The sequence below is a fragment of the Wolffia australiana genome, chromosome 9 (assembly GCF_029677425.1).
Source record: "Wolffia australiana isolate 7733 chromosome 9, ASM2967742v1".
Classification (NCBI taxonomy): Eukaryota; Viridiplantae; Streptophyta; class Magnoliopsida; order Alismatales; family Araceae; genus Wolffia; species Wolffia australiana.
In genome coordinates, this window is record NC_135843.1 from 9,600,241 (window position 1) to 9,614,501 (window position 14,261).

General features: G+C 41.4%; 1 protein-coding gene across 1 annotated transcript; it reads left to right on the forward strand.

The window, feature by feature from the left end:
* Window positions 1–1,938: 1,938 nt before the first annotated feature.
* On the forward strand, window positions 1,939–5,103 carry LFY (floral meristem identity control protein LEAFY). Its single transcript, XM_078580900.1, has 2 exons — window positions 1,939–2,597; window positions 4,730–5,103. The coding sequence occupies exons 1-2, from the start codon at window positions 1,956–1,958 to the stop codon at window positions 5,099–5,101; spliced, it is 1,014 nt and encodes a 337-aa protein (XP_078437026.1). The 5' UTR covers window positions 1,939–1,955; the 3' UTR covers window positions 5,102–5,103.
* The last annotated feature ends 9,158 nt before the right edge of the window (window positions 5,104–14,261 follow it).

Sequence of the window (14,261 nt, forward strand, 5' to 3'; positions counted from 1 at the left end):
TATCTGTCTAGTTACGAATCTCTCTATCTCTATAGCTCTCCCTCTCTCTCTCTCTCTCTATATATATATATAAATCTCTATCTCTCTTTGCCTTTCTATGTCTACCATTTTTTGAGAGCTGAGTCTCCCTCAGATTTTCTATCTCTCTAGCTACGTCTCTCTCTATCATCCATGTATCTGTCGTCTGTCAAGCTATGAGTCTCTCTGTCTATCTCATCTTTCTCAATCTTTCTCTATCCAGCTTTGTCAGTGCTCCTCTCGTTGTAAGAGCTCCTCCTTTTCCTGCCTGCACAAGCCCATTAATCGCATCGAAGAAAGGGCTTGTCAGGTTTCTGCCCTGTGCCCTCTCTCAGAAGTCTCTCTCCCTCAGGTGTTGGGCTCTGCAGGCGTTTGACGTGTTTCTCTCTCTTCTCCTTTCCGCAGGCATTTCACTGTTCGTCTGCCCCTCTCCTCTCTCTCTCCTGTTCTCCCTCTCTCTCTCCTATCTCTCCTCTCTCTCCTGTTCTCTCTCCTATCTCTCCTCTCTCCCGTTCTCCCTCTCTCTCCTGTTCTCTCTCCCGTTCTCCCTCTCTCTCTCCTAGCTCTCCTATCTCTCCTCTCTCCTGTCCTCTCTCCCGCTCCCCCCCTCTCTCTCCCCGCTCCCCTCTCTCTCCTCTCTCTCCTGTTCTCTCTCCCGTTCTCCCTCTCTCTCTCCTAGCTCTCCTATCTCTCCTCTCTCTCCTGTTCTCTCTCCCGTTCTCCCTCTCTCTCTCCTAGCTCTCCTCTCTCTCCTGTTTCCCTCTCTCTCTCCTGCTCTCTCTCATCTCTCTCCTCTCTCTCCTGTTAACTCTCCTCTCTCTCCTGTACCCTCTCCTGTTCTCTCCCCTGTTCTCCCTCTCTCTCCTGTTCTCTTCCCTGTTCTCTCTCCTGTTCTCCCTCTCTCCCCTGTTCTCTCTCCTCTCTCTCCTGTACTCTCTCCTATCTATCCTCTCTCTCCTATCTCTCCTCTCTCTCCTGTACTCTCTCCTATCTATCCTCTCTCTCCTATCTCTCCTCTCTCTCCTGTACTCTCTCCTATCTATCCTCTCTCTCCTGTTCTCTCTCCTATCTCTCCTCTCTCTCTCTCTCCTGTTCCCTCTCCTCTCTCTCCTCTCTCTCTCTTCTGTTCCCTCTCCTATCTCTCCTCTCTCTCTCTCTCCTGTTCCCTCTCCTATCTCTCCTCTCTCTCTCTCTTCTGTTCCCTCTCCTCTCTCTCCTCTCTCTCTCTCCTGTTCCCTCTCCTATCTCTCCTCTCTCTCTCTTCTGTTCCCTCTCCTATCTCTCCTCTCTCTCTCTCCTGTTCCCTCTCCTATCTCTCCTCTCTCCTGTTCTCTCTCCTATCTCTCCTCTCTCTCTCCTGTTCTCTCATCTATCTCTCCTCTCTCTTCTGTTCTCCCTCTCTCTCCTATCTCTCCTCTCTCTCCTGTTCTCTCTGTCTCCCTCCTGTTCTCCGGTTCTCTCTCCTCTCTCTCTGTCTCCCTAGTCCCTCCTGTTCTCCGGTTCGCTCTCCTCTCTCTCTGTCTCCCTCCTGTTCCCCGGTTCTCTCTGTCTCTTTCTCGCCGCCTCTCTCTCCTGTTCTCCCTCTCTCTATGTCTCTTTCTCTCTGCCTCTCTCTCCTGTTCTCTCTCTTGCTCTCTCTCTCCTGATTTCTCTATGTCTCTTTCTCTCTGCCTCCCTCTCCTGTTCTCTCTCTCTCTCTCTCCTGTTCTCTCTTTCTGTTTTCTCTCGCGTTCTCTCTCTCTTTCTTTCTCTCTCCTGTCATCACTCTCTATCTCTTCGCCGCCGATGTTCTTCGTGCTCTTCCGTAGATTTAATTTGTCAGAGGAGCCCGGTCTGGAGATTTCGGTGCTTTGTCCTCTTCCTCGCCGCGGCCAGTACTTAAACCCGGGGGGGCAAGAGAGAACCGGACTTGCGGCCGAGCCCTCTAGAGAGAGAAAATGGACCCGGTGGAGGCGTTCAGGTGCTGGGACGTGCGAATGGCGGCGGCCGCGGCGGCGCTGATGGCGGCGCCGCCGCCACGTGGCGGCCTAGAAGAGCTGTTCCGCGACTACGGCGTTCGCTACCAGACGGTGGAGAAGATAGGCGAGCTGGGGTTCACCGTAAGCACGCTGGTCGCCATGAAAGAGGAAGAGCTCGAGGACATGATCGCCGCCTTGTGCCACGTGTTGCGCTGGGATTTGCTCGTCGGAGAGCGGTTCGGGATTAAGGCGGCGGTCCGCACGGAGAGGCGGCGCCGCCATCTCGACGTCGTCCCTTTGGCGGCGGAAGAGCACGAAGGGTTCTCTCAGGAGGGCTTGTCTGAGGAGATAGCCGCGGCGGCGAGCGTGGGGGAGCCCTGCGAGACGCACAAGAAGAAGAAGAAGAAGAACAACAAGAAGAGCGAGGAAGAGGAGGAGGAGGAGGAAGGGGAAGAAGATAGGCAGAGAGAGCACCCGTTTATAGTAACCGAGCCGGGGGAGCTGGCGAGGGGGAAGAAGAACGGGTTGGACTATCTTTTCCATCTCTACGAGCTTTGCAGGGGGTTTCTGGTGCAGGTCCAGGCCATGGCGAGGGAGCGCGGGCAGAAATGTCCAACCAAGGTGGGGGTTTCTCGTATCCTGCTTGGATCCATTATCATCATCGTCGTCGTCATCTTCTTCATCGTCGTTGTCATTTTAGACATCATGATCGTCGTTGTCATTTTAGACATCATGATCGTCGTTGTTGAAGCCATCATTATCATCATCATCATCATTATCGTAGCCGTCATTATCACTGTAGTCATCATTATCATTATAATCATCATCATGGCCATCATAGCCATCATTATCATTGTAGGCATCATCATCCTCATAATCATGATCGTCGATGAAGCCACATTGTCATTGCAGACATCATCATCGTCATCATTATCATCATCATCATTATTGTAGCCATTATTATCATTGTAGTCATCATGATTGTCATCATTATCATATCATTATCATCATAGCCATCATCACCATTGTAGTCATTATCATCCTTATAATCATCATCGTTCATCGTAGCCATCATTATCATTGTAGTCATCGTCATCGTAGTCATCATTATCATTGTAGTCACCGTTATCGCAGTCGTCATCGTTGTTGCCATCATCATCATTGTTGTCACTGTCTTCATCATCTGTAGGTAGAGTAACGAAGATGATAACAATGAAAATGATGATTATGACTACAATGACGATGACGCTTCATTATCAGGCCAGGGTTGGCATGTAGTGAGTCGTCATCTTTGTAGTCATCATCTCCGTCGTCGTAATTATCGTCATCGTCTTCATCATCACTGTCTTCTTCCGTATGCTTGAGAATGGTGATAATTTCATCATTGTCATCATCGGACATCGAGAGAAGGTTATTGAAGCCAGGATTAGATCAGTCTCAGTTGTCTGCATGCTTAAATAACGATGGCGAGGAGGCGGCTGTTTAGGACTGGATTATAGAATTAAGTCGTTGTCATTAGCATTATCGTCATGGTCATCATCGTTGTCACCATCATTGGCATGCTTCAGAAACGATTGAGATTTATTCATCTTTATTAGGCATAGAGATGAGGTTGTTCAAGCCTAGATTACACAATTTAGCCTGCTGTCATCATCCGCATGCTTGAGTATGGATGGTGATTTTGCCATCATTGTCATCCCCTGTATCAGACATGAAGAGGAAGATGTTCATCAAGTCTGGATTACACTACTTTGGGGTAGTCATCGTCTGCATGCGTGAGTAACGATGACGATCTCATCATGGTCATCATCAGCGATACAAGGCATCGAGAGAAGGTTTAGACTATTCTGGCATCATCATCATTGTCATCATAGTCTACATGTTTCAATATAGATGGAGATTAGGTTGATCTACATCATATTCTATGATTTCGTCTTCGTCACCGTCATCTTGATAGTCTGCATGCTTCAGCAATGATGATGATTTCGTCATCATCTTGTGATCCATCATCATATTTGCCTACATCATTAACAATGATGGTTTCATCATCGTCGTCATCAACATTATATATCGTCACTGTCCATCATCATTGTCGTCATAGTCATCATCTGCATACTTGAGGATGATTTCGTCATCAGATCATACAAATGTCTAATAAAGGACACGATTAAGATCACTATATATCCTCATCATCCGAAGGAGGATGATGACAATTGTCCTCACCAAGACAATTATTATCGTCCCTCTAAAAACATGGTACGATGACGAAAGTCGTCAACGTAAGGAAAACCCTAAAATGTGGAGGTCTTTTTGATAATCCGAGTCGGACCCATTATGGGGCTGGGGAAGGGGAATAATGGGTCAAAATTATCAAGCATGATTTTGATGATGATGTCCTAGACACAGTCCATCATCATTGTCGTCCCTCTAAAAACACGGAATGACGATGACGAAAGTCGTCAACGTAAGGAAAACCCTAAAATGTAGAGGTCTTTTTGATCATCCGAGTCGGATCCATCATGGGGCTGGGGGAGGGTAATAATGGGTCAAAATTATCAAGCATGATTTTGATGATTATGTCTTAGACACAGTCCATCATCATTGTCGTTCCTCTAAAAACACGGTACGATGAAGATGACGAAAGTCGTCAACGTGAGGAAAACCCTAAAGTGCAGAGGTCTTTTTGATAATCCGAGTCGGACCCATCATGGGGCTGGGGGAGGGGAATAATGGGTCGGTGACGGATGACGCAGGTGACGAACCAAGTGTTCAGGTTCGCAAAGGACGCGGGGGCGAGCTACATCAACAAGCCGAAGATGAGGCACTACGTGCACTGCTACGCTTTGCACTGCCTGGACGAGGAGGCGTCCAACGGGCTTAGGAGGGCGTTCAAGGAGAGAGGGGAGAACGTGGGGGCGTGGCGGCAGGCGTGCTACGCGCCGCTGGTGGAGATGGCGGGGAAGCGGCACGGGTGGGACGTTGACGCGATGTTCGCGTCGCAGGCGAGGTTGGCGATTTGGTACGTGCCGACCAGGCTGCGGCAGCTCTGCCACGCCGCGCGCGGCGGGGGCGCCGGGGAGGAGCGGCCGCTGCGGCTGGCGGGGGGCGACTCGGTTGGGTTCTAGCGGCGGGGCCGGGGAAGAACAGGGAGTTTGGGGGGTTTGGGGGCTTTGTCTGGAGGGGTTTCAGATGGTTATTTGTGGAGCAATCCTGCGTTATCTGCGGTTTCTAGAAAGAGAGAGGGAGAGAGAGAGAGATTTGGATGTCAAGACGAGATATATATATGTGTGTTCTAGATACATGGCTAGGAGAGAGACAGAGAGAGATGGGAGATGGTTTGGGGTTTGGGCTTCGTGTGGATGTCAAGACGAGATATATATGTGTTCTAGATACATGGCTAAGAGAGAAAGAGAGAGGTGGGAGATGGTTTGGGGTTTGAGCTTTTAGATGGTGAGATGTGGTGCAATCCCCTGTTATGTGCGGTTTTAGAAAGAGAGAGAGAGAGAGAGAGAGAGAGAGAAGGATTTGGATGTCGAGAAGATATTTATATATATGTTCTAGCAACATGGCGAGAAGAGAGAGAGCGAGAGAGAGAGAAAGACATAGTTAGGAGATGGTTTGGGAGTAGGGCTTCGCTTGGAGTGCTTTTAGATAGTGACATGTGGAGCAATCCTCCGTTATGTGTGGTATCTAGAAAGAGAGAGGGAGAGATTCGGATGTCGAGAAGAGATATATTTAGATATGTGTTCTAGCAACATGGCAAGAAGAGAGAGAGAGAGTTGGGAGATGGTTTGGGGTCTGGGCTTCGTGTGGAGGGCTTTTAGATGGTGAGATGTGGAGCAATCCTCTGTTATATGCGGTTTTAGAGAGAGAAAGAGAGAAGGATTTGGATGTCGAGAAGATATTTATGTATATGTTCTAGCAACATGGCGAGAAGAGAGAGAGAGAGAGAGAGAGAGAGAGAGAGAGAGAGAGATAGTTGAGAGATGGTTAGGGTTTGGGCTTCATCTGGAGAGCTTTTAGATGGTGAGATATGGAGCAATCCTCTGTATGTGCGGTTTTAGAAAGAGAGAGAGAGAGAGAGAGATTTGGATGTCGAGAAGATATAAATCTATGTTCTAGCAACATGGCAAGAAGAGAGAGAGAGAGAGAGAGAGAGAGAGAGAGATAGATAGTTGAGAGATGGTTTAGGGTTTGGGCCTCGTCTGGAGAACTTTTAGATGGTGAAATATGGAGCAATCCTCTGTAATATGCAGTTTTAGAAAGAGAGAGTGAGAGAGAGAGAGAGATTTGGATGTCGAGAAGATATAAATCTATGTTCCAGCAACATGGGAAGAAGAGAGAGAGAGAGAGAGAGAGAGAGAGAGAGTTAGGAGATGGTTTGGGGGTAGGGCTTCGCCTGGAGTGCCTTTAGATAGTGAGATGTGGAGCAATCCTCCGTTATGTGTGGTATCGAGAAAGAGAGAGGGAGAGATTCGGATGTCGAGAAGAGATATATTTAGATATGTGTTCTAGCAACGTGGCAAGAAGAGAGGGAGAGATTCGGATGTCGAGAAGAGATATATTTAGATATGTGTTCTAGCAACGTGGCAAGAAGAGAGAGAGAGAATTGGGAGATGGTTTGGGGTTTGGGCTTCGTCTGGAGAGCTTTTAGAGAGTAATATGTGGAGCAATCCTCCGCTATGTATGGTTTTAGGGCGAGAGAGTATGTGTTATATATAAATATATATATATATATATGCTCTAGCAACATGGCTAGAGGAGAGAAAGAGAGAGTTGGGGGGATAGTTTGGAATTCGTCTGGAGAGCTTTTTGATAGTGAGATATTTTTAGGGAGAGAATGAGATTTGCATGTCGAGAAGAAATATATTTATATAGACATTCAAGTAACATGGCAAGAGAAAATAGAGAGAGAGAGAGAGAGAGAGTTGGAGGATGTTTAAGGTTGCACTTCGTGTGGAGTAGATAGTGAGATGTTTTTAGGGAGAGAACGGGACTTGCAGGTCGAGAAGATATATATATGCTCTAGCAACATGGTAAGAGAGAAGAGAGAGAGAGTTGGGGGTCTGGGCTTCGTTTTCGAGAGCTTTTAGATTGCAAGTGTTGAACACTCCGTTATCCGCGGTTTTTGTGAGAGAGAGAGAGAGACTGGGATGTCGAGAAGAGATATATATATACATATATATATATATATATATGTTTTAGGAACAAGGCAAGAGAAAAGAGAGAGAGGTATGTTCTCAAGAGGAGAGAGATATATTCAAGCAAGCTAGTCGATAGATTATGTTTTGGTCACTTCTAGAGAGAGATAACCAGGCAGCTCTTCAAGTATCTGGCGTTTAAAGAGACAAGAATGAGGAAGAATGAAGAGAGAGAGAGAGAGAGAGAGAGATAGGGTGCCCTAGTTGATAACTACGTTTTGATCGCTTTAGAGAGAGATTAGAGGGGGGCGGCGAGTGGTCAGGAGGGAGAAGAAATAATTGTATAGAGTGAAGGAAAGAATTTAGAGTGGATAGAGAAAGAAAGAGTGAGAAACATGGAGTGAAGAAAGAGGGGGGAAGAAAGAGAGAGAGAGAGAGAGAGATAGAGAGAGAGAGATGTGAACCATACAACTGTATGGGGTTTTGGAGAGAGGAGTGAGTGAGATTGAAAAGAGGAGAAAGAGAGAGGAATGAACCAGCCAATACTTTGTGATTGAAAATTCATGCGATTTTGGACTGTGGAGAGACAAAGAGGCGTCATCAAGAGGACATATGGAGAATGCAAAAGAGAGAAGAGAGATTGAAGAGAAATAATGATAATGCGTATAAGAGAGAGAGAGAGAGAGAGAGAGAGAGAGAGGAAAGAAAGAAAGCGAAAGTGAATGTGAAAGTGAAAGAGAGAGTAAAGAGAAAGAAATCGAATGTGAGAGTCAGAACGCTGAGAGAAGGCACAGATAGCTGTTAAATACTAAGTGTATTTCGCTTCGTCTGGACTCTGGTCCTCTGAAGCAGTTTCAGAGAGTCAAAGGTCACTGTATCATTGTCTCTGCTTTTTGAGAGAGAAACAACGAATCTGAAAGATAGAGTAAAAGGGGAGAGCGAGATAGACAGACAGACAGAGAGAGAAAGCTGATCAGTTCATGTTTATTGCTTCGTCTGGTAGAGTTTCAGAGAGTCAGAGGAAAGCGACTGTACTATTGTATGTGATCTTAGAGAGAGAAATAGGGCCTGACAGCGTTACCCGTGAGAAGATGGGACTTACATGTAGCAGACATGTAGCAGACATGTAGCGCTGACCTTCGTTTCGTGCACTTTAATGGGACAGTAAAAAGATGGGACCTCCCATTGTCTGCCAGAGGAGTTAGAGCGAGAGACATAGAGAATGTAAGAGAGACGGGGAGAGTAGAGAGAGGTGAGAGACAATGCTCTGAGATAGATAGAGAGAGAGAGAGAGAGAACAATGAGGAAATGCTAGGAGATAGAAGGAAGAGGAGGAAAGAGAGCGAGTGGAGAGTAGAATGACAGAGAAGCGAGCGAAGAAAGACAAGAGAGATAAGCGAGAGAGAATAGAGAAAGAGAGATGAGAGAAAGTCTATAGATAGACTACAGAAAGGCAAAGAAGATGAGACTTCTCCTTTGGTGAGAGTCTCGTTCAGTCAGATGTTCAGTTTGTCATAATCTTGCGGAAAAAAATACAACGGGAGAAAAGCGTAGAAAGAAAAGTACATATATACTCGTTTAATTTGATTGAGAGAGGTATATAAATACAAGTACATTTATTGAGAGAGAGACGCCAGTACATAGCAAGTACTCCCATCCTTTCTATCTGCTTTGCCTCTTAGACTTTATCTCGTTCTGTCTGCATAGTTCCTCTCTCTCTCTTTTCATGCCATTTCCTGTTCATTTTATTATATTTTAGAAAGACAACGCCATTCCTTTTTATTATTCTTCGTGATTAAGATTGACAATATGCATCAATTATTGTCATCGGTAGTTTGACTTAACTTTTAAAACTTTTTTATTCTATTCAAGATATTTGGATCATACAGATTAGCACAATCATTCTTTGATTATTATTTCATTTATTTCAGTGGGATGTTTTTACTGTGCATTTGTATTCCATACTGATTTGAATATTAAAGTGAAGGGATATTCTTCACGATATTGAAACAGATATACATCATCACTATCTGGCTTGCACTCCTATCTCTCACTTACTTCCTCTTCCTCTTTATCTCTCCCTCTCAATAATTTGTTTTCACTTCCAAATTATGCTCTCTTAATTATCTCTCTTTGTCTCAATTGATTACTTCCCCTCCCATTAAAATAAATGATGCATTCAGCAGACGGTAGAATAAGTGTATTCTCACATCACTTCTAGTTTGATCATCCGAAACATCACAGTGTAATGAAAGGCATGCTTGCATGCAGCTCCATATTAAAAACATGATGGATGATAAGATGTCAGGTATCTTCAACAAAACAAGGCCCTCAAAGGGTCTGACACTGTATCTTGTCTTGGCTCATATGCTGCAATGACTCGCCCTAATGGTGGGTCGATCCTAGTTGGCATAGATCCTCTTAATGCAAGGGTCATCAAGCCATGGTAGATGAAGCTGTTTGACAAGATGAAGGCAGAGTTCCAGCAGTTAATAACTGATGTCGTGTGGGTATCTCTCACAGCAAATATATGTGGATGGAAGAGAATTGTTATGATCTATTAGGCATAACCACCCATTCAATTGATGTTATTTTTAAGTATCATGAGCCAGCCCTTGCCATTTGAAAGACCTGTTGGAAGCACAATTGAAAGGCCATAGAGGAGGTCTAGAGCCTAAGGTCAATGTCGTGCTTCTCTTTATGACCCTCAAGCGGTAGAAGATATATTAAACATGACTCTCATTTCATGAAGATGGTAAAAAATGTCTCAACCAATGATAATCACAAATAACATGTTAATTTTCATTGTAATTTCATGCACTTAATGTGTCTATTGTCCTTGAAATTATCAGAACATGTTATTACAGTTTAAAAAGAATTTCTATTTTTTGTTTATTTTATGGTACTTTTACATAATTTTCTGACATCAATTTGATGAATAAGATACTTTCACAAGTCAGAAAATATCTATTTAGATGTATTTAAATATTTAAAGGGTCTTCTTACATTTTTATGGATTTTCTTGTATTTCTATGGAATTTTCTGAAGTTAAATTCATAAATAAAATAATTTTATAATTCAAAAAATATAATTTTGAATTTATTTAAATATATTTAATGAATTAATTGACTTTTTCCACTCCTAGAACTTTGTGCCAGACTGGGAATATGCCATAAAATTTGGAAGAGCGATAAGATAGGATGAGAGAGAAAATTAGAGGGCTTAGATCGCTCCAAATTGAAACAAAGATATCTTATGATCCAGAAGGAGTTTGAGGCTAAAATTTTGCGGGTAGTTCAACATTTCCCTCCTATATCCATCCACCATCTTGGATCTATAAATAGATCTCCTCATCATTACAAAAAAGACACCCTCGGATTTTGTTCCTAATTACGATTAGCAGGGTGATATACTCATTCATAATTTTTTCTGGATCCATTCTTGTACTCCAAGAGCAAAGGATTGGAGTGACATTCAGATCAAGACATATGAATAAACAGCACCACTCGGCCCGTTGGGCACGTGAGACAAGGTTAGTGTGATCTTCGTCTTTTTTTTTACTTATGTCTTCATCCGTTTTCCAAGGTTATCATCACCAAAACCCTAGATTTCTACTTTCATGCACACCACCTTCAACTCTGCCACTCGTCGGTGTAAATCCACCTCCATCTCTGTTGCACCAGCAAATGGTAAAATTATCATCACTCGCTTCCCGTCCGCTGCTCGTCGGCGCGTATCTGTTATCATCTCCGTTGCAATCAGCACGATACCTCTTTTATTCACTCCACTCCACACACGTGACACTCCCATAGTGTCGGGTAAGGTATTTTAAAATTAGAATTACTTAGTATTTTATGTTGTAAAGTCATAATAAAATTCTCAAATTTTGTCTATAAAACCTGAATAAATTTTTTTAAATTGGCTTAATATTTTCTGACCTTCTTATAATTATTTTAAATTTTTTTACACTCGTTTGATTTCATAAAATTAGATTTTTTTTTCCTTGAATAAATAAAAAAATATAAAAATATAGATATCAGAGACAAAAATTTGCCTATTCAATACTTGATCTATGTGGATTCAAACCTTACTCACTTTATGCTCATATGGAAATTACAAATATTGATGTATAGACCAGAAGCCTTAAAAGGCATATTTAGCCCTAATTTCTGGTTCATCAACCAACAAGATGATGATGGCCATCTTTGGAACGAAATTATTCAATAAAAATGCATTTCAACATTTGGCACTATTTTTGTAGATTGCACACATAGTGAACATCATCATTCAAGACAGCATTTAAGAGTGTTGTGTTTGCTCATTCGTAATGTCAATATTAATTTGGATCTCAATACTATGAGAAGGAAGGGGAAAATGATATATCTCATTGTAGATATCAATTGATATAAGTTGGTATTTTATCAATTGATGTCCAATATCTGCATATGTCTTGATATGAGCATCAACCAATGTACTAAGGGTTGGATGTTGGGATTGAATATCATAAGTGTTCTCACATATGATTTTTAAAACTAGAGAATTTATAATATGATAAATAAATGTACCTTATAGCGCCCAATTCATGGTAAACTTATATTATGGAGTATTTAATCTTGTGGTGACAGTAGTGGCGTCAGCAATTGGGGCAATGGCAAAGAGGAAGGAGGCATTGGAAGGGAATAAAACATCAAAGAGGAAGGTAAATGGGCAAGTCCAGAAACCCCTCTCTCTCTCAATCTCAATTTGTAATTATGAATCTTGATCTTGGGGTATGTTGAACTAAGAGGGGGTGAATTAGTTCTACTTCTTTTATTTATATAGATTCCTTCTTTAACTCTCTCTTACTTCACTCAAGGGACAATAAATTTTTACCCTGCTTCGGGGCACTAATGTGCCCTTACTGCAGCCACACCTCGCCCGAGGAGTCGCCTTGACTCCACTAATCACTTTGGCAAATGCAAAGTGAGAAAAACTGTTCGCGATGTACAATCGCTCGCACTGATCTCAAGTAATCACACACTAAAAACACTTGCTCGGTGCCGACGTCTTCCTCGACCTCAATCGAGGGCCTTCTCAGCTTCCAGCAACGTTCTGAGCCTCTCCTCAGTCCACTCTGTGCTGACGAAGTCCTCACGTCTCAGGCCACCATCCCGTGTTCAAGTGGATGTGATCTTTCTCCTGTTAGTGCACTTCCCTGAAAAGCAATATAATGACAATATCTTTGTTGACCTTAAGTCAACTTTTCTCCTAACCCTAGTTTTCTCCTAAATTCTGTTTTTCAACTTTCAAGTCACAAATCGTGTATCAAATGTCAATTGATGTCAACTACCAATGGATATGATCAAATGCAGTCAAAATCTAAACTTATATCAACTGGTAATAATTCTTCTCAATTGTAATAAGATAGTCCAATGAGATCAATTGATGTTTACTAATATCAGAAATATTCAAAGTAGACAATCAGATCAATCAATATTAAAGATCAATTGTCTTAACTCAAGTTAAATGTGATTTAACAAATATCAATTCAGATAAAGTAATTATAGTGAGTCTGATCGAATGTGATTTAGAAATCTCAAATTAAATCAAACAATTTCACTGTGTAAATCCTGATCGAATGTGATTTAGAAAATATCAATTCAAATCAAATAGTTATATCAATTCTGATCCAATGTAGTTAGATGATATCAATTTAAATCAAACACTTATATCAATTCTGATCCAATGTAGTTAGATGATATCAATTTAAATCAAACACTTGTATCAAATCTGATCAGTTATAACAAAGATATATCAATTCAAATCCAATAGGTATATCAATTATGATCGAATATATATATATGGGAGATATAAAATTATTTGAATTTGCGAGTTAATGCATTCAAGAAATTTATTTAGATAGTTATTTAAATTTCATCCAATCTAAAATTCAAATTCAAGTTTCCAAGATGAATGAATAATTTTCGAATTGAATTTCTTATATCTGAAGAAAACTGAATTTCAAGAACGTTACTTAAAATCAATTAGAATTAGGGCGCCTAAAATATTCCAGTATTTTGAATTCGAATTCAAAACTAATTTGAATTAATCAAAGAGTTCAAATAGATTTAAAGCTGTCAATATATTCAATAATCAAGAAGTCCAAGAAAGTTGGTTATATGATTTCAAATAATTGCAAACATCAAAATCGAATTGAATTTTATATCAATTAACTATGTAGTAAAAAGCGATTTAATCTTTAATCTTTATCAATCAACATTTCAATTAGATTTTATATTTGATTTCACATAATCAAGAAACCAAAAACAACTTGTTATTTAGATTTCAGAAATCCAAGATCAAAATCAGTTTTTCAAATTATGAATGTTCAAATTTTGATTTTAGATTCTAACTTACGAAAGTCAATGAATTTCAAGAACCCTCAAATTAATTTCGAAAGAAATCAATAAATTGGTATCTTGATTTCAAGAAATCAAGAAATTGGTATCAAGAACCTTCAACAATATATGGAACAATCTAACTAGGATTTTCTTGAAGAATCAGTAATCACAAACATGCAGATGATGACGTCAATTAATTTCAACAGAAATCAAGAAATTGGTATCAAGAACCTTCAACAAGATATGGAACAATCTAACCAGGATTTTCTTGAAGAATCAGTAATCACAAACATGCAGACGATGACGTCCACCAGTCTTGAATTTCCTCACCACCAGCCAGAACTTTCAAGAACTTTCAGTTGAGAGAGAGAGAGAGATCACGATTTTTCAAGAGAATAGAGAGAATGAGCACCAAAAAGAATACCTTAGAAAGAGGCTACATTGGATATTTATAGCCTTCAACTGTTATTGGGCCCAATTTTCCTTGTCTTATTGGGCTTCTACCTTAATTATAAACTTATTATCCCTAATATACTCCATCACATATTTATCTAATAAATGTCTATATATTACTACTATATTAAACTACTTAATTAATTTCATTAAATATCTATTATATTATATCATCAAAATCCTTTTCCTAACAGGGTCTACCACTGTAACCCACTCTAGCAAGAAACAAGGTCTGGAGAAGGGAAGGTGGTGGAAGAGGGATGGAGAAGGGCATCCAACTGTAAACATGAAAAAAGAAAGGGGCATGGATG

Bases quoted from the DNA above. Each gene is read 5' to 3' on its own strand.
- LFY (XM_078580900.1), top strand. From the start codon at position 1,956: ATGGACCCGGTGGAGGCGTTCAGGTGCTGGGACGTGCGAATGGCGGCG. The intron at 2,598-4,729 runs GTGGGGGTTTCT...CGGATGACGCAG, and splicing joins GGCAGAAATGTCCAACCAAG to GTGACGAACCAAGTGTTCAG.